Below are 21,705 nucleotides of genomic sequence, written 5' to 3'. Positions count from 1 at the left end.
CCTTGAATCTATGTAAATTAGTTACATTCATACCTGATACAAAGGTTTTCCATCCGTACCTGCAAACTGTTGTATGATCAGGAAAGTATGATAGTATTATATGACCAAAGCATTCTACCTAGTAGTTCATACAATTCCTAATTTAGCAAACTCTTCTCCCCTCTTGCCTCCATCTTGCAAAGTATAAACTGTGTTTCAGTGTAATATTCCACCTGCCTGCTAGGCAGAGAGGCGGCGAACTTCAGTGTTCAGGTGCTCTTTTATGGTCTGATCAATAGTTCATAGCATACTTGTCCCAGTAGTGTACCACCTGATTTTTGTCATAACTTCATATGTGGCACTCTGTCCTCTACAATAGAATCTATAGCTAAAGTGGAGTTCATTTGCTTTAAAAAAAAAAAGTACTGAAATAATTTATTTTTGCGTGTCATATATCCAATTGTACTACAATGAGCAAATCACAAATGCACAGATTGGTTACATAGTTGAATGAAAAAGGCGATTTGACCCAAATGGTCTGTGCTGTTGTATATCCTGCATGCCTCTCCTTTGCTTTCTTTGTACCTCATCGCAGTTTTCAGGCTACTAATCCACTTCTTCCTTCCACTCTTTTTAATATACTCTCTGCTTTTCACTTTTTGTTACAGGGGGCTGGAGGGGAGGGGGCAGATTGTCCCCCTGAAACACTTGAGGATCGCTTGCACAGACCAAAGTTGCATTTTTATTAACTAAGTGACCCAATTGCAATTTCCAGTATTCCCAACCCCCGCCCCTCTCTCTCCTCCACCCCTCTCTCTCCTCCGCCCCTCTCTCTCCTCCGCCCCTCTCTCTCCTCCGCCCCTCTCTCTCCTCCGCCCCTCTCTCTCCTCCGCTCCCCTCCGCTCTCTCTCTCTCTCACTCTCTCTCTCTCTCCCCCTCCTCTCTCACTCTCCCCCTCCTCTCTCTCTCTCTCTCTCTCTCTCTCTCTCTCTCTCTCTCTCTCTCTCTCTCTCTCTCTCTCTCTCTCTCTCTCTCTCTCTCTCTCTCTCTCTCTCTCTCCATCTCTCTCTCTCTCTCTCTCTCTCTCTCTCTCTCTCTCTCTCTCTCTCTCTCTCTCTCTCTCTCTCTCTCTCTCTCTCTCTCTCTCTCTCTCTCTCTCTCCCCTCCTCTCTCTCTCTCTCTCTCCCCCCCCTCCTTGCTTTAAAATATGATTTGTATTGCTGTCTGTCTCTGATGTTCATTTTCTCTTTTCGGGCCTTCAACTCTCTCAAGCACTCCCTTTTTCAGTTTCTGTCCTGATCAACCAATAATTAAACCTTGAACTGACATGCTTCAAGACTTTACAGAGTGGCAGGCCAGACGTAGCCTTTGGGCATATCCTGCGCGCCACTGCTTTAAAAGTATTTAAACCGACTACCAATAGCTGTGCTAACAAGTTTCACTTTTAACTGCCCTGTGTAGTACTTATGACCCAAATTTGGATTCTCACACAAGTGAAAACATTCTCCCCGCATCAACTCTATCTAGAACACAAGAACACTCCCTTTGACATACAATGTCTGTGCCGAACATGATGCCAAATTCAAATCATCTCTTCTACCTGCATGTGATCCAAATTCCTCAATTCCCTGCATATTCAATTTCTTATTTAAAAGACTCTTAAATGTCATTATCCTATCCGCTTCTACCACCACCCCTGGCAGCATTTTCCAGGCACTCTTCACTCTGTTTTAAAAAAACAACTTGGCCCCACATTGCCTTTAAACATTTCCCCTCTTATCTTATCTTATTGCATACAGTTTTGGTCTCCTAATCTGAGGAAAGACATTCTTGCCATAGAGGGAGTACAGAGAAGGTTCACCAGATTGATTCCTGGGATGGCAGGACTTTCATATGAAGAAAGACTGGATAGACTCGGTTTGTACTCGCTGGAATTTAGAAGATTGAGGGGGGATCTTATAGAAACTTACAAAATTCTTAAGTGGTTGGACAGGCTAGATGCAGGAAGATTGTTCCCGATGTTGGGGAAGTCCAGAACAAGGGGTCACAGTATAAGGATAAGGGGGAAGTCTTTTAGGACCGAGATGAGAACGTTTTTTTTCACACAGAGTGGTGAATCTGTGGAATTCTCTGCCACAGAAGGTAGTTGAGGCCAGTTCATTTGCTATATTTAAGAGGGAGTTAGATGTGGCCCTTGTGGCTAAAGGGATCAAGGGGTATGAAGAGAAGGCAGGTACTGAGTTGGATGATCAGCCATGATCATATTGAATGGCGGTGCAGGCTCAAAGGGCCGAATGGCCTATTCCTGCACCTATTTTCTCTGTTTCTATGTTTAACATTTTCTTTAACATTTCCACCCTGGAATTAAGGTTCAGGCTGTTTACCCTATCTGAGTTTCTCCTAAATTTCTACGCTTCTATCAGGTCTCTCCTCAAATTCCTGGCGGTGCAGAGAAACCAATCCAAGCACCGACCTGCGGAATGCCACATATGACAGATTCTTAATTAGTGAGGGCGTCTGGTTATGGGGAGAAGGCCGGAGAGTGAGGTTGAGAGGGAAAGATAGATCAGCTATGATTGAAGAGCGGAATAGACTTGATGGGCCAAATGGCCTTATTCTGCCCCTCAAACAGCTGAACTTGCCCAAATTCTCCTTTTAGCTAATACCCTCTAATCTGAGTCTGAAGAAGGGTCTTGCCCGAAACATCACCCATTCCTTCTCTCCAGAGATGCTGCCTCTCGCTGAGCGACTCCAGCATTTTGTGTTTACCCTCTAATCCAGGTACGCATCCTGTTGAACCTCTTCTGCAGCCTCTCCAAAGCCTCCGCATTCTTCCTGTAATGGGGTGACCAGAATTACACTCAACACTCCAAATGCAACAGACCAAACTTTTATAAAGCTGTAACGTGACTTTATGACTCGTGCTCAGTGTCGTAATCATACATTCCTTCCGTTATCCTTAAGTGATCCTACCTTCTCTCGAGTTAACCTCTTGTTTTAAATGTGGGAAAATGCTTGGGATTTTCTTTAATCCGATTTACCAGTAATTTTTCATAACTGCTTTTGGCACATCTAATTCTTTGCTTGAGTTCTTTCCTGTCTGTGTCATATTATCAAAGGCCCAATCTGATTTCATCTTCCTGAACTTTTCATATGCTTTTTTTTCCTGACCCATTTTACAACCCCTCTGGTCATCCATGTTTCCTTACCCTTATCCCTCCACCTTACTGGAATATGACGGTCCTGATTTCTGATTAACTGATCTTTAAACTACTCCCACATTTCTGATGTGGACTTCACGGCATGGTAGCGCAGCGGTAGAGTTGCTGCTTTACAGCGAATGCAGCGCCGGAGACTCGGGTTCGATCCTGACTACGGGTGCTGTACTGTAAGGAGTTTGTACGTTCTCCCCGTGACCTGCGTGGGTTTTCTCCGATCTTCGGTTTCCTCCCACACTCCAAAGACGTACGGGTATGTAGGTTAATTTGACTGGGTAAATGTAAAAAATTGTCCCGAGTGTGTGTAGGATAGTGTTAATGTGCGGGGATCGCTGGGCGGCGCGGACTTGGTGGGCCGAAAAGGCCTGTTTCCGCGCTGTATATATGATATGATATTATATGACTCACCAACCAACAGCAGCTGCTCCCAATTTACCACCTTTAGCTCCTGTCTAATAAGGTAATTGAACTTACCCCAATTTAAGTATGTTCCTCCAAAATCCAGACTTATCCTTAGTCATAACTACCTTCATACTGATGTTGTGATTACTGTTCCAAAATGCTCTTCCACTGAAACCTTGCTAGGCTCGTTTCCCAATACAAGGTCCAATATGGTCCATCCTCTAGTTGAGCTATCCGCATACAGTTTCACGAAACCGTCTTGGCTACACCTAACAAATTCTGCTCCTTCAAAGCTTTTTGCATTAAGGAGGTCCCAGTCTATGTCACCTAATATGGCAACCCAGTTGTTTTTGCATCTTTCCATAATCTGTCAACTGAGCTGCTTCTGTATCTTCTGCTGCTGGCGAATGGCAAACAATAGTATAATTGTAGTCGAGTTTCTTATTTTTGAGCTCTACTTGTATTGTGTCAGTGGATGAACACTCTGGTTTGTCCTTGATAAGTGTAGCTGTGACATTCTCCCAGATTAGTTAAGCAACTCATCCGACCTCTTTACCTGCCTCTGTATCCCATCTGATATTTTCACAAAGCTATCAAGGATGCCCAGAGGGGATTCCGGACCAAACCAGAGTTCTGAGGTTTTGACAAGGCTTGCATGCTATAACGGGCTACTAAGTGAAGTCGGACAGTTTTTGTTAAAACTGCCCGAAGATTGGGACTACACCCTCTCATAAGCTAGGGTGTACTCCCAATCTTCCAACCTATCTCATCACAGGCATTGAACTTTTACACTCTAACTGTAACATTAGTGTTGTACAACTATATTCTGCACTGTTTTTTTCTCTTTGCACTACTGTTGTACTTGTGTATGGTATGATTAGATTTGGCTGGTTAGCATGCAAACGAAAGCTTTTCACTCTCAGTACCCGCGACAATGATATACCAATACTCTGCAGACTGAATACACGTGCTCTGCAAAGCAATCACACGATCTGTTTTTAATTTCTCCACTGTAAAGAAGACCACGTTATGAACTGCGAATGCAATACAATAGAATATAAACATGGGGAACTGCAGATGTTGGAATATTGAGCAAAGCGCTGGAATAATTCAGCGGGCCGAGGAGGAAATGGATAGGAGACATTTTTGGGCGGGACACTTCTTCAGACTCGAGACTTATCCCGACCCAAAATGTCGCTTATCCATTCCCTCTACAAATGCTGCCTGGCCTGCCATTACATCAGCACCTTGTGTTTTACACTAGATTGGACGATGGTCAGTGTTCGCAATGGGCTGGTCTATAAACTGGAGAAACCAAATGCAGATCACAGCTTACAAATATGCAGTCAGAAACGCTTCACAGTAGTTTTCTAGTGGCAGTTCATTCATTAGATTTCCACTGCTGAATCTGAGTTTGACCCCATAGCTATTGGAGTTGCTGTATGGGAGATTAGATTCATTCCCATGAGATGAAGTGATTACCAGAGGTGAAGGTGTTACATGTTCCTGGTAGATCTGTTTCTCACTGCAAGATTCAAAATAACTGATTATCTGTCATTTGACAAGTTAGTATGTTCCACTGACAAGGCATTTTAATTTTGCTACTTGGATAACGATTTTTCTCCCTCTTAAATGTGTAGGCAAAATAGGCAGCATGAGGAGGAAAGTGTGGATATGAACAAAAGACAAAAAATGATTTAAGAATCGAGGTTTTTTACTTTCCCTGGGTGATAAAGTTACATGTATTTCAGCCTTCATGAAGCGCATTTCGCACTTTAATAAATGTAGTTAGATTGTGTCACAGGTTTTGCATTTGTTGAAGAGTATTGTCAAAAAAGAGTTGCATCTACGTGAACTTGAAAGCTAATGTGCTTAGCCATGGTAAGAATGATTTACATTTCTATTAATTTCAAGCAAAGGCTGGAAGAAAAGTTAGATTTTTTAAAATCTCAAGTCCTTTCATGTGCCGTACCACAAAGCTGCTTAAAGCTCATTTATGCCCAGTGGGATCATCATTTTGCACTGAAATCATATGGTGGCCCACAACTGAAGCATTGCCTTTCTGTGAAGTAAATATAACTGTATATGCCTTTGTAATTTAATGCCTTTCTAAATTTCTATTGTCGATAGCCACATTAATCGAGAGACATGTGGCACGAAAGGTGTCTATTTGGTCATTTATATTCTTGTCATCCATTACGAGAACTATTCTGATCAACTTCATCTCCCACTTCCTCGTCCATAATCTTGTAGAGAATAACACTTTTTGGATTCTTGTGTTGGCCACCCTTTTCACGTAGAGAGTCTCATAATTGTGAATCTCCTTGTACCACATGTGCCATCATTTTCTTTGTGTAATGTAGTCATCAAATTTTACCTGTGAAAAGATACAAAATACAGATCAGACAACCTCCATGAAGAACATGGGAGGTGACGTTTCGGGTCGTGACCTTTCTTCAGACGTCCTGACCTAAAACATTGTGTATCCATGTTCTCTAAGCATGCTGCCAGACCAGCTGAGTTCTTTCAGTATTTTGTGTGTTTCCTTGGTAAAAAACGGCAAAATTTATCTGCGTCCTAGTTAGTCTGTAACACAATTTTGGTTTAACCTGCCTGTCCTTTAAATTCTGTACTTCGTGCAATAAGGAAAGTATCCTGTATGCCATCTTAACCACCATGACTACCTCTCAAATGAGTTTTGGGGAGCTTTGGACGTGCACCCCTTCTGTTCCTCTGCATTACTTAGCAACCTGTTATAAAATGGAACTGCACAGGAACAGGCCCTTCGTCCCACATTGTCCAAGACGACCAAGTTGGCATGCTGGGATATTCCCATTGGCCTGCATTTGACCCTGTAAACTCTTCTAAACTTAGATAACCTTCTCTGCTGACTATTATACCACTTATTTTGGTGTCATCTGCAAATATACTAATAATGCTAACTACATTGTCATCCAAATCATTAATGTAAGTAATAAACAGTGGATCTAGCATCGACCCCTTTGGTACTCTGCTGGTCACAGGCCTCTAATCAAAAAAAACACCCCTCCATAAATAACCGTTGACTCCTTCCTCCAAGCCAATTTTGAATCCATTTGACCAGCTTACTTTGGTTTCCATGAAATTTAATTTTCCTAATTAGCCTACCATGTCAGAGACCTTGCCAAGTTCATATATTGCCCACTGCCCTGTTTCATCAATCCTGTTGGTGGCCTCTTCAAAAAGCTCTACATTTCCTTGCTTTGTTTGCCCACCCCATGTACTGCCTCATGCATGTATATATTGGATGCTATTTGCCATTGCTTTTGCCCACCTCAGTAGTCTATTTATATTTCCCTGCATGTTACAACTTTAATTTGTTCCTATGCTATAATTGGAAGGATAAGAGGGGATCTTATCGAAACGTATAAGATTATTAAGGGGTTGGACACGTTAGAGGCAGGAAACATGTTCCCAATGTTGGGGGAGTCCAAAACAAAGGGCCACAGTTTAAGAATAAGGGGTAGGCCATTTAGAACGGAGATGAGGAAAACCTTTTTCAGTCAGAGTTGTGAATCTGTGGCATTCTCTGCCTCAGAAGGCAGTGGAGGCCAATTCTCTGAATGCATTCAAGAGAGAGCTAGATCGAGCTCTTAAGGATAGCGGAGTCAGGGGGTATGGGGAGAAGGCAGGAACGGGGTACTGATTGAGAATGATCAGCCATGATCACATTGAATGGTGGTGCTGGCTCGAAGGGCCGAATGGCCTACTCCTGCACCTATTGTCTATTGTCTATTCAATGACCACCCCCATTTCTCATCACGGCACCAATCTCTTTCCAAATTGGGTCTGTGGTGCTAGGAGACTTCTGATATCTCAGTTATGTGACTTTCATTTCCATTTGTAATGATTTCGTCAAGAAGATACTAATTCAATGATTGATCATGAACCAAATGCTGAGTGTATTCTCAAATGCTGTCCACGTGTAAATGATCATGTTGTATTCTGAATAAAATCTCATTCCCTATAACTTTTCTAGTTTTGAGAGCTATATGCCCACTTGCAATCCCCCCTCTTGCTTGGATGGTTGAAGCTGCTCTAATCCAGAATGAAATTATAAGCTTGTCCTAAGCTGGGCTGCATAGTATATTGTCCAATCATTTAGTCTACTGAACCTCAAATATAGCAATATACTCTGATTTATGCCAAAACATGATGGGCTTCCTAATGCACGTGAACTTCAATTTCCTGAAAACAGGTACAACTGAGACTATCCTTATAATGCCCTTGGGGAATGCTCAGCTGCAGTTTGCAACCAGGTGCCATGATTTAACAACAGCCATCTCACAAACCCTTCATCCTCCATGTATGTGTGTCCAGATCACTGCATCTAAATTTCTTCTGAAGTAAAGGTTAAAATAAGGTCTCCACATAAAATCTGACAATGATTTATTAAGCAATAATTTCTTCATGCCTTTCTCCCAGTGCAGTAAAAGGATGTGCAGTTTTAAATTGCATTAGTCCGAGGCAACATTTATACCCTTGAGGTTTGAGGCTTTTGACTGAACAGCAACAGCTTCCAGTGTTGTGATTCTGACACAGCCACTTGGGTTAATAAGTTGGGTAAATCCATTTGTAAGTTTATAAATTAAAGTCTTCATTTGATTACAACATGAAGTGCAGCTGCATTGTTGCCCTGCACAGGTATTACTTGGCTGTATTTTTGCTTTGACATTTGATTAAGCGTGTTCTTGAGTTCTCGTGTTTAATCATATTTTATTTGAACATGTTCTTTCAAGTTAACGCTGTCTCAACCTTTAATGTAATTTGTTATTTACATTTTAACTGCATATGCTTGTTTGAAAAAAAACCAGGTGGCTTGAAAAACGCTCAGAGTGGTCCTGTTGTCATTACCGACGAAATATCTAAAAATATTGCTTTAGAAAAGCTTGAACAGATGAAAAAATGGAGTATAAGCACATACAAGGTATGTGTCATTGAGATCTTTCCATATCTTATCAGCTGTAATGTATTGTGCAATCATTGTTGTATTAAAGTTGCAAAATGACCAGGTCTTAACAATGCAAGGGTGGTGGCTATGTGGTGTACATGATCAGTTTGAAATATTTTACTCTTTAGATACTAACACCTTAGACACCCTGATTTTTTAACAGTCAACTTCAAAAATTTCAAAGTAGATATTTGGAAGAAAACCAATTAATTTTGATACAGTATATTTCGCATTGAGAAAAATAACCTTGTTTGACTTTGTGGGTTCCTTTAATTCAAACTACTGCCTCCCAAACAAAAACTGCCCTCCACCTATTTTTTTCAATTTTCTGGAATCATAGTTTATCTGGCATGAAAGCAAACTAGCGACCAAGAAAGTATTTTCTCTGCGAAATGATAACTTGTCTTTGTTGGTGTAGTGATGGTCCAACTGCACTTACAATGAGATGATGTTGGGATTTTTCTTTTTTCAACATAGTTTCAATTCAATTGAATAACACATCTGGTGTCTATCACTAAAGCCCCATGTAGCAACACTTGAATACTGCTGCTGCATCTGGAAAGCCATTTCTATTACCTCTCTTGCATCCATAAACAAGATGTGAGAACAAATTGTCCAAGAACTGATCCATTATGCACAAGTCTCCTTTATTTATCTTTAGTTTAACATTTATTGACATCTCCAAAATAAAAATGGAGGCATATAATAGATGAAAATGTATGATTGCTTGAATGATAAAATCATATCATATCATATCATCATATCATATATATACAGCGCGGAAACAGGCCTTTTCGGCCCACCAAGTCCGCGCCGCCCAGCGATCCCCGCACATTAACACTATCCGACACCCACTAGGGATGTTAATGGATGCTAATGCAAGGCAAAGTTGATTATGAAACAAATAAAGAAACAAAAGATATATCTGGAGGATTTGTGTGACACTTGGAAAACCATTATCTGCACTTGCTGCACAAAAATAGAGCGACTAACTTTTGTTTAAGCTCCAATAAATTTCCTTCTACTAAAAGCTTAATCCATGTGAGAGCATAAGAATCTAGAAAGTAGCAGGTGTTGGCCATTGACTCCACCATCCAATTCATCATGGCTATTTTTTATCACAATTTTTCTGTATTAACCCCGTATCCTTTGATTCTCTTTGTGCGATCCACAAATCTATCAATCGCTGTTGTGAATATTCTCAGCGATAGAACCACTACAGCTGTCTTGGTTAGAGAATCTCAAGGGATCAGTACCATTGTGGGTGAGGAAAATTTCTTCCCGTTTCTATTCTGATTGGTCAACCCTTATTTTGATACCTATTACCCAGTCTACTTAAATCCTTACAATAAATCTGCCATCTTGGGAATCGATTTGGTTAATCTTTCCTGCACTCTCTTAATTGTATTCTCCCCTGGGGAAGGAGACGAGATCAGTACACAGTATCCAGAAGTGATCTCACCAGGGCCTTGTATAATTGAAGGAAAGTCTCCACTTTTGTATTAAAATCCTCGCGATAAATGTCAAACTGCTTTTTGCCCTCCTAATTGCTGGATCTACATGTTAACTTGCAGTGTTTCAATGTACACAATGTTCTGAGGGACCTGGATGTCCAACATCCCTAATTCTCATCATTAAAAAAAAAATTAAGTGTTCTCATTTTTTTACCAAAGTGTTTTTACCTTGTGTTTTTTTCCTTACATTTGACTTCATTTGCCATGTCATTGCCCATTCACTTAAACTGTTCATCTCTCCATGGACCCCCATTGAATCCTCTTCACAGCTGCTTATCCAGTCATCTGCATGTTGCTGCACATGATTGAAACAAAGATTTATTGTCCAGATTATTGGTCTGACTTTATGCCACCTTACGTTAAGCTGCAGGCATCGTTGCCTATACATCATAAAGTTGTAAGTTCAACCACTATGGAGAGAAAAGAAATACAACACAAAACTATGCTGACATTCCAGTGCAATGCTGAAGGCATGCAGTGTTTTCTTTTTTGAAGCTCTTGTTTTGAATGAGGTATTAAATAATGAACTTGGATCACTGCAGAAGATGCTTGATGCTATTTTTTAGAAGAGTATATGAGTAAGTGAGCTACTCCATATGTCCTGGGCAATATTTGTCCCTTGGTTAACATCACTAATGAAAACATTTTCACTCTGCTATTTGAGAGACCTTACTGTGCACTGATTTGGCTGCCATGTTTCTTAGAGTCCATCAAGCATTTGCACTTCAAAACAGTACATTGTTTGCTCTGAAATTTGAAACTGTGCTAGACAGATGGGGGGGTTTACACACTGTTTCCCAACACTTTAATTTCTTCCTGCCCTTAATCTCTCTGCAACTTCTAAAATTCAAGCTTGGAATTACTGATTACAATATCTGGTTTGGTTTTCTTTCTGTTGGTAATATCTTGATTTGTGGCCCGTGACACGTTAAACAGTTGTCATTGCTCCACTGCTGGATTCAAAAGAAAATATGTCTATAGTTCAAACAAACATGAACAAGATAGCTCCACCCAGTCTGTTGGAACTCAGAGTATGGCACCTTTATGTGGCTTTGAGGTCACATCGTCAAAATGAATAGACTAAGTCATCACCTGATCAGAAATTGCATTTATACCTATCATAGTGTGAATTATGCAAATTAGGCGAGCAAGATTTGACAGCCTGCAAAGATAAGGATCTTGCCAATTCAATTACCACGTTCCGCAAACGTCAGCTATAATTAAAATCACTACAATTTATGTTCACACCTGTCTGCTGACTTAAATGATGCCTTTATTCAGTAGCAGAATGTTCTGAGGCATTAAAACTCAGCAGATGCACAAATCATATCAACCAACAATTTGCAGGTTGCAAGATTCTTCTTATTTCTAGAGAAAGAATTTCTCCTGCAAAATAAAATTGAGCAAGAAATTTCTGAGTTTTGAAGGATTTAAAATGTCAGCAAAACAAAACTCGGGTGGAAGAATGGATTGAGAATATGAGGCGGTTATATAGCCTGTGTTTCAGTCGCATAAACCGGTCGAGTCATTAACAGATTGCAGAAATGAACAGGATAGGATCCTTGCTGTTGCTGTGCATCACCAAGGAGATTGCTAGCAGTTGTCACAAGTTGTATGCAGTGCTTGCCTTATGGTCGACAGTTGGAGCAGTTGGATGCTTCTGATTGATAATTGCAGTGGGCAATTCTATTACTTGAATTTTAAAAAATAGTCATTGGAGATCTATTATATAAAAATTGAAATGCTGATGTTTCCCTTGGCTTGGCTATCTGGGAACCAGAGGTCAGAGTCAGCCATTCAGAACAGGGTTGAGGAATTTCTTCATCCAAATAGAAGTAAATCTTTGGAACGAAGATCGACACACAAAGCTGGAGTAACTCGGCAGGTCAGACAGCATCTCTGGAGATGCTTCGGTTTAAACCAGCATCTGCAGTTCCTTCGAATATATAAATCTTTGGAACTCTATACACATTGTGGAAGCAGAGTGGCTGAGTATATCCAGGATAGAAATCTAAATATTATGGATGTTAAGGGAGTAATGTCTACGAAGTCGGTGCAGATCAGTGGAGCTGAGATAAAATATCATCTATGACCTTTTGTTCTTTATGAAACATGAAGATTAATTTTATTACCATCCTTTTTTAAACAATTGATTTTTGCACATTTTGCTCCTTATCTGTTTCTTCTGCATCACCTTGGCACCTCAGTAACCTGTGGTCATCATGACTTATGAACTTCAGCCAGCTTTTAGATAAACGCATGCAGCTATTAGAGCTGCTGTTTCATAGTTCAAGAGATCCATGTTCAATCCTCTCCCTGTTCTCTAGGTGACTTATTGGGATTCCTCAGGGTTTTCTCCCATATCCCCAAAATGGGAAGGGAAGGGGGGGGGGGGGGGGGGGCTGGATAGTGTCTCTATCTTTCAATTACATTGAATGCATTTTATTTGTCATTATTTTTCCCTCGCACTTATTTTTTCAAAACCGTTCCTATCTTCTGGTAATTTTTTGTTGCAGTGCACAAGACAAGTTCTATCTGAAAAGCTGGGACGTGGCTCAAAGACAGTGGATCTGGAACTTGAGTCACAGATAGAAATATTGAGAGAGACGAAGAGAAAGTATGAAAACCTCCTGCGACTGGCTCGCCAGATGGCATCACAATTTTACCAGGTCGTCCAGACACAGCGACAGCTCGGAGATGTTTTTGGAGAACTTAGTGTGAAATCGCCAGAACTCCATGTAAGTCCTCTATTCTTAAATGCTTCTACCAACTTAGCCATTCAGAAATAGTCTGTTGTGAGACACTCCAGTTGCACCTCCAGATATAGAACATAGCACTGTCAGGTATTTGCAGTTAGAATAGTTCTGTTTCAGTTAGAAACATTCATCAATGCATTGATTTTGCCAATGGTGCAGCAGAAATTCACTGACGGCAAATTCTAAAGCTACCTTACACATTACCTGCACTCCATAAATTGTTGATAGATGTCTTCTACTACAACAATTCCACTTTTTTTACTGCAAATTTCAGATGATTCTTTTCTTGCTTATATAAAAATTATGGGGAAACATCTTAAAGAACAAAATGACGTACATGAGCCTGCAAAATGTGTTTGATAAAAAGGCATTCTAACCACTGTCCTTGCCCTTTTAGATGACTCTGGCAAATAATTTCAATTAAACCATTTAATTTAGTGTGGTGGCATGGTTTCATTCTTGGAAAAAAAAAGGATTAGATAGGTTCTTTGAACATTAGAGAAGATTCGAATTCACTTTTTTTCCAGAGAGGTACAATTTGAAGCAGACCTTGAACCTCTGCTTCTGCCAGGTGGCTGACCTTTAAATTTAATATAGAGATTGATTTCCTTATTGGTTCTGATGCCCGCTTTTTTATTGAATTTCCTTCCAAAATCCCTTGAGGCAGTTCTACTTTATGGTATGTAATCAGAATGTGAAAGGACTATTCATCCCATATATGCTCTTCCTCCAGGGCTCATCCCCAGATTCCTATTATTTAACCTGCCTTCACAAGATTTAAAATTTTCCGGAATTTAGTGTGTTTGTGTTAGTGTAGCCACCAGCTGAGATTTTGCCCAAAGGTTAATGGAATGCTGGATCTTATCATGGTTAGATCTCATGGATAGTACAATTCAGACCTTTATTGTTCGGCTGAAACCACGTTATGCCAAACAATCTTAATTTTCTTTCTTCCAGCCTGTATTAGCTTACAGCCATCCATGCAATACCCTTTCCCTAGGTCTGTGTACTTCAGTACATAACTCCACCTTTATCTACACTGGACACGTGCCAAGTTTACATTGCAGCGTGTCATCTTTTGTTAAACCGTTCCCATGTAGTGATGCTGTAACATCAATACTTGCAAGGATAAGAAGCTATGTGGATCTATGATCTACTTGGTTTCACTCCAGATGATAATTGACACTTTTCAGTGATCAGTCATATTGAAGTTACAACTTCCTCTTCAGACTTTTCCAAATAGATCTGTCATTCAGCCAAATCTTGAACTTAATACATGAATTGGATTTTGATCAAGTTGTGCTCAAATGTGCTAACTGATGCCTTTTGTTGAATACTTTTGCATTCATCAAGAGAATTGATAGGCTTATGTATGCCCTCACCTCATGAACTGAATTTAAGCTATACTTTCCTCCTCTTACATTACTGGCTTTCCTCCAACAATATTTTAGAATTCTCCTGCTCGCATGTAGCTTCATTAAACTTAATTGTTTGGTGACATTCATCTCTGCACCATTACTATCCTCCCACATTAACCCCCAACCTAACTCCATGCTACTTGGGTATCTTGTTCTCTTATAGCACAACTACTCCCTTTCCACAGGCACATTTTGTTCCTTCCTAACTTTTGTGTCTAATTCGCTCATCATTGTATTATCAGCATCTTTAATTATCGCACCAGCTTCATCCTTGCCAACATGTCCAGATGTGGTGTCAATATACCCCACCACACCCTATTTAAAAGACCTGAAATTTAGTTTTCATACAGTTTACATCACCTGAAATCATCTAATCTAAGTCACCAATGTCCTTTGATTATTTTTCAGGGCTTTTAATTTCCTGTTCTTGCTGTTTTCTCGCTGCTTTTGATAGGATTGATCCCACTGACCTCGCTCGCCATCGTCTCGCGCTGCCGTCTAATGTCGCAAATCAATTAACACGCAGCAACCAGCGGCTTCTCCCCATACGCTCTGTGCTTCCCTTGGATTTGTCATGTTCTTGGCCCTCTCACATCTCACGTGTTGCTCAAACTAAATATATAGTTTCATTAGTTTGGGAAGTCTTTTACTGCCAATAATGTTATTGGCAGAAAAGACTTTTATTTTAAGGGACCTAATATTGATAAGTACGGGGAGTAGCTACAAGAAATGCTTTCAACATTTAGAGGTAGCTTTTGACTTTGCCCTTTCACTTTGGTTGTTCCTATTCATGGCTAATATCATCCAGAATTTCTCAGAGATTCTTTACCAAAAACCTAAGCCACCTTGTCTTCTGCACTCTTCTCTTAAATAACTCTATTCAATTATGTTATCTGCAGAAATCTTCATCAAATAAGTAATCATCATTATCCGTATTTGTGTTCTTTTGAGTTTAGCCCCAATGTGTTTTAAGTAGAAAAATGGAGCGGAGAATATTACTGTTGTGCCCTCTTTCGGCATTGCATTGATCCTTCTGATATTCATTTAGTTTATTTTGAATTTCATTCTCTTTGTTTCAGGAAGAGTTTGGATACAATGCTGAAACACAGAAATTGCTGTGTAAAAATGGGGAGACGCTACTTGGAGCAATTAATTTTTTCATTGCCAGTGTGAATACATTGGTGAACAAAACTATTGAAGACACGTTAATTGCAGTAAAACAATATGAAAATGCCAGGTACACAATTTGTAACATGCAACTAACACCCTAAATAACCAATTTAATTTGGTTAGAACATTGATTCATAACTTTGCAGTTGTTGTGATTAATGTCATGCTTTTCACAGTAGCAATGTAATTTCTATTCACTTAATTTTTATGGGAGTTACTTAAGTTCAAAAAATGTGGTCACCTATAATCATAACAAATTACTTCACAGATTGATTTTTAAAAATTGCGTTTCAATCTAGCTTTATCAGTAGAAATGTCCTATAATGCACATTTATTTCAGTTATCCAAAATGGGTGTTGCCTTAATCAAGTGGATACTGACAACGTAAAGGAAATGAAGGGCAGTGGATTAGAAATTGTGGCAGAATTCCATGGCCACCTCCCCCACCACCATATCCCTAATGCCAGTAGCAATATTTTATTATTCATGCAGCGTAGACCAAAGTGTGTTTATACAGAATAAAATAAGCCTTTGATTGCTTAAATGAGAAAAAGGTTATTCCAGAATTCCAGAGGAAATAGGTTCGGCTGCAGTGGACGATTAACAAGATGGAAATAGGATCATTGGGGGGGGGTCGAGTGGGAAGAGGATTAAATTGGAGGATAAAGCAGGGAGCTATAGTAAATATGAAGTCAGATTCAGAGGAATCGGCAGGATAGCGATTGGTGGGAAATAATAAGTCTAGGTATGACAGAGTTAATCAGACGTGATCAAGGGCCTCAGAGTATTGGAGGCCATTTGGAATTAGTCACACAGCTTGGAAACGGGCCCTTTGGCCAACCTGCCCACACAAACCAACATGCCCATCAACACTAGTCCCACCTACCTGCGTTTGGCCCATAACCCACTAAACCTGTCCTGTCTATGCACCCATCAAAGTCGTTCTTAAACCGTGCGATAGTGCCTACCTCAATTACCTCCTCTGGCAGTTCGTTCCATCCACCCACCACCCTTTATATTTAAAAAAAAGTTACTCCTTGGGTTCCTATTAAATCTTTCCCCCTCGCCTTAAGCCTATGTCCTCAGTTCTCGATTCCCCCACTCTGGGTAAAAGACTCTATGCATGTACCCAATCTATTCTCATGATTTTGTATAACTACACGATCACCCCTCATCCTCCTGCGCTCCAAGGAATAAAGTCAAAGTCTGCTCAACCTCTCTATAGCTCAGGCCCTTGAGTCCTGGCAATGTACTCGTAAATCTTCACTGCTTGACAAAATCTTTCCTATAACATGGTATCCAGAGCTGAACACAATACTCTAAATGTGGCCTCGCCAATGTCTTGTATAACTGCAACTAGACCTCTCAACTTCTATACTCAATACTGAAGGCCAATGTGCCAAAAGCCTTCTTGATCGCCCTATCTATCTGTGACGCCACTTTCAAGGAACCTTGCACCTAGATCCCTCTGCTCTACAACACTCCCCAGAGCCCTGCCATTCCGTGTGAAGGTCCTGCCCTTGTTAGACCTCCCAAAATATAACACCTCACAATTTTCTGTTTTAAATTCCATCAACCATTCCTCAGCCTACCTGCCCAATCGATCAAGATCTGGCTGCAATCTTTGGCAACCATCTTCACCATCTACAATACCACCCACTTTATTGTCATCTACAAACTTGCTAATCGTGCAAAAGTAATCAAAGGAGATCTTGCCTTGGATACCCTACCAGTGAACTGTGTAAGATTGGGTTTCCTTTAACCTAGGAGGATGCAGGCCACAATTCCACATGCATATTGTACACATGGACAAAAATCCACAAATGCAATACCATTTGTAATAAATGCCCCATCGTATTTAACTTCTGGTGGTGCACCATTGGTGGCTCTATGTTAATACTTTATTTTTCAGCATTTTCCTCTGGTTGTATCTAAATTCTGAGGTATGATTACATTTCTGCTCCCCGATCTGATGGAGTTTGAGGGTCATCCAGTTAATGATTTAGCTTTTACTGGTCCTTGAAGTGCTGCATTCATCAATCTTGAAGTTGTCCATCATATCATATCATATCATATCATATCATATATATACAGCCGGAAACAGGCCTTTTCGGCCCTCCAAGTCCGTGCCGCCCAGCGATCCCCGCACATTAACACTATCCTACACCCACTAGGGACAATTTTTACATTTACCCAGCCAATTAACCTACATACCTGTACGTCTTGGTTATCTGCAGTGAAGTAGTTGCTTCCATAGTTGATTACTGGAGATGTTTTTCTTTGGAAATACATGAAATCTCAGCAAATTCAATCTTTTATGAGCATTTCAAAGCACATTGATGATGCAACCTTAAGATAGGGTTTGAAATATATTGAGTAATACTAGAGGTGAGTTTGTCTTCTGTGGAAAGGATAATGTGCGTCAGTTTTATGCAAAGTATTGTTCATGTTGAGCGAGTTCTGTTTTACATTGTCAGTTTGTTTCAAGTAATTTAGTGATTTGTGACGGCTTTGAAGTGGCCATATTATTCTTGGTAAAAGACCCAGAACTTTTTTTAATGTTTATCCCATATTAAACATACTTTATTTTTTTTAAATTCTTTTTTCTACCTTAAAATTCCAGTAATTTCAGTAGTCTTTAATTTTTTTTGCCCCCTTCCTCTGCCTTTTTCTACCTATTCAGTCTCCTGAAAGAGTTGCCTATTTTGCAGTCTCCTGAAAGAGTTGCCTATTTTGAGTGTGAAATAGGTGACACTCTAACGGTAGCCGACTCCAACGGCTGATGATCCAGTTTTGAAGTTGTGCATGTGCTTGTATTCGGATATTTTCCCCAGTCACCATAAAACCAACATCATTACACCATCCACATTTCACATCCCTGCTCTTTAGGCTTCAATTCCCTCCCTTCCTCATCTTGTGTGACTGCCTCTGTATGCTTAAGAGCAGTAACTCCAATTGTCAGGTCTCCCCTTCCATGAATCATCATGCCTAACAAATATTTGGGACATTAATCTCCACCCCATTCAACACCATCCTTGAGCTCTTGCTCCATATCAACAATCACCACACTTGTTCACATTTTCTGCCAGGATGCTTTGTGACCTCCCCTGTCTCTCCCTAATCTTTCCATCTCTAAGTCTTGTTCCTGTTCTTTCTTTATCAGATATTGCTTCTCTTTACTTCTAAGAATTTAGATGAACTAGGAACATGGACAAAGGAGTGGCAGATGGTATTTAACTTAAAAAGTGCAGAGTGATGAATATTGGGAAGTAAAACAAGATCAGGATTTGCATACTATGGGCCACATGGCCCTGGAGGTGTAGAACTGAAACACATATCATAAGATTAACTTAATCAGACAGGGCATTGATTATGAGTTGAGTTTGGCGATACAGTGCAGAAACAGACCCTTTGGCCCACTGAGTCCACGCTGACCAGCAATCCCCGTACACTAGCATTATCCAACACACGAGGGAAACTTACAATCTGTACTGAAGCCAATTAACCTTGAAAGAAAGGAAAGAGCTGCAGATGCTGGTTTAAATTGAAAATAGACACAAAATGCTGGAATAACTCAGTGGGACAGGCAGCATCTCTGTGGAGAAGGAATGGGTGACATTTCGGGTCAAGACTCTTCTTCAGACTGATGTCCATAATGGGTGATGTTTCGGGGTGGAGACCCATCTTCAGACTGATGTTCTGAAAAAGCACATCTGCCTGAAGAAGGGTCTCGACCCGAAACGTCACCCATTCCTTCTCTCCAGAGATGCTGCCTGTCCCGCTGAGTTACTCCAGCATTTTGTGACTATTTTCAACCTACAAACCTGTAAGTCTTTGGAATGCAGGAGGAAACCAACGTGGTCACAGAGAGAACGTGGAAAAACTCCGTATATACAGCACCCGTAATCAGGATCGAACCTAGGTCTCCGGCGCTGTAAGGCAGCAACTCTACCGCTGTGCCTCTGAGCGCCCATGACATTTGGGATATCTGTACAAAACTTGATCGTATCTGGAGAATTGTGTGCAGTTCTGGTTGCCGTACTATTGGAGGGATGTGGTTAAGCTAAAGAGGGTGCGGAAAGATTCCCAAATATGTTGCCTGGGCTGAACTACTTGGGTTATATGATGGGACTATTTTCCCTGGATTGAAAGAGGTTGAGGAGGGATCTTACAGAGGTTTATAATATGTGCTTCACAAGACGGATGATCACAGTCTTTTCCTAGGGGACTGAGTCTAAACTAGAGGGCACAGGTTCAAGATGAGAGAGAACCTGATGGGCAAATGTATTCAGTGTCTGATGCTTATGGTGAACAAGTTGCAGAAAGAAGCAGTAAAGCCAGGTGCAATTATAACATTTAAAAAGCATTTGGGTGGGTTCATGGACTAGAAAGTTTCAGAAGGATATGGGCCAAATGCAGGCAAATCGGACTAGCTCGAAAAGGGACCTTGGTCAATCAACATGGATGAATTGAGCTGAAGAGCCGGCTGTATTACGTGAATGTATGTTCATTCATTCTCAAACAAGATCCTTACCATCCATTATATCTCTTTGGCAGAAACAAAAGGTAGTCAGTACTTTCCTTTAAACTGATTGACCTACTGACTTTACAGTGTTAACAGTATTGGTATATTTTTTCACCAGGACTGTGACCAGTGGTGTCCTCCAGGTAGATCACAATGCTCTCACTACTTCATTAAAATCTGCAATATCACCCGTGCTGTACATTATATATTTTTATTGTTGTAGTTACTATCAGTGGAGTCATTTAAGTTCCTTGCAACCATCATCTCCAGAGACCTTAAATGGGGGGCCACCATCGACTCCACAGTCAAAAAAGCCCAACAGAGGATGTACTTCCTGCGGCAGCTGAGGAAACACAATCTGCCACAGGCAATGATGGTCCAATTCTATACTGCTATCATTGAGTTCGTCCTCACCTTCTCCATCATGGTCTGGTTTGGCTCAGCCACCAAGCACGACATCCGGAGGCTGCAACGGATCGTTTGCGCAGCTGAGAAGGTTGTTGGCTACAACCTTCCCCCCCCCCCCATTGACGAACTGTACACTGCAAGGGCCAGGAAGCGAGTGGGCAAGATCATCTCTGACCCCGCTCACCCTGGCCTCAAACTCTTTGAAGCATTTCCCTCTGGAAGGCGACTCTGGACTGTCAAAGCAGCCACAGCCAGACATAAAAATAGCTTTTTTTCCACGAGTGGTAGTTCTACTCAATAACCAAAGTCTGTAGTTTCTTTTTTGCTCTGGTTTATTTTCACCCACATGTTTAGACCGTAATGTTGTATCCTTATTGTTTTGATGTGTTTATGTTTTATTCTTAATTGTTAACTGTATGTTTGTGTTGTCATTTGTGAGCTGAGCACAAAGGCACATTCCTGGTATATCCACATACTTGGCCAATAAACTTATTCATTCATTCATTCATTCATCTCTCCACGACCTCAAATATCTCCACCCCCAACACCCAAATCTCTATAATTTATATGGTTCTACAACAAATCCTTTCTCCTTCTGAGATAAAAGGACCTATTTCACTTAATCTGATTTCCTTTCCAGTTCTGTCAGTCTATCTCTCTTTGCCCATCACCTCTGCCCCATTTCACCCACTGCCCAACAAAATCTAGACCACCTGAAGTGCTCCATCTTTCCGGGAATCTTTAAGATGTTTTGGGCTTTCCTTTTGGGTTGTAAACCATCCTGACTTGAAAACACATCACCGTTCCTTCAATGGTTGCTGGATCTAAAACCTACAATCCCATAGCCATGGGCATCTTTGGAGTACCTTCACCAGAAGGGGTGTAGTGACTCAGAAAAGAGACTTGTCACAAGCCTCTCAAAGCCAATTTGTTATTGGTAATAATTGCAAATCTTGCTACTAGGCCCATATCCAAAAAACAAGCGAAAAACGTTTAAGAGACCTCCTAAATAATACTTTTGAACATCTTATTTTGTTTAGTCTCTCAGAAATGCCATTCTTGCATTTTTAAAAAGGGAACACCTGTCTGTGATCGAGAACCTTATTACTTTCTTTCTTCCTACCTCTTTAAACTGGCATCACCACGATGGTGCTCCTCCAAGTGCCAGCTGCAATTGGCTGCTGCACACACGGTTTGGAATGCTCCTTCCCAGTAGATACTTGTTGAACCATTTTTTTTGGGAAAGCCTCAATCAACAGCAGCCCACTAAACAAATAACATTAATCCTCAGCAGTATTGTGCATTTTATGGAACATAAATTAAAA

At 40.7% G+C, this 21,705-nt stretch overlaps 1 protein-coding gene across 8 annotated transcripts in view; it reads left to right on the top strand.

Annotated features, from left to right (window-relative positions):
- Positions 1–21,705, top strand: part of LOC144596910 (arfaptin-1-like) — a 93,195-nt gene that overhangs the window by 59,815 nt on the left and 11,675 nt on the right. For all 8 annotated transcript variants that reach the window (XM_078405813.1, XM_078405789.1, XM_078405827.1 and 5 more), the window contains 3 exons: positions 8,453–8,565; positions 12,620–12,841; positions 15,357–15,514. In XM_078405813.1, the coding sequence (XP_078261939.1) occupies positions 8,453–8,565; positions 12,620–12,841; positions 15,357–15,514 (493 nt within the window). The remainder of the gene's footprint in view (positions 1–8,452; positions 8,566–12,619; positions 12,842–15,356; positions 15,515–21,705) is intronic.

The sequence above is a fragment of the Rhinoraja longicauda genome, chromosome 1, assembly GCF_053455715.1.
Source record: "Rhinoraja longicauda isolate Sanriku21f chromosome 1, sRhiLon1.1, whole genome shotgun sequence".
In the NCBI taxonomy this organism is placed as follows: domain Eukaryota; kingdom Metazoa; phylum Chordata; class Chondrichthyes; order Rajiformes; family Arhynchobatidae; genus Rhinoraja; species Rhinoraja longicauda.
Note: the sequence above shows the minus strand (reverse complement) of the source record. Positions and strands in the feature narration are given on the sequence as shown.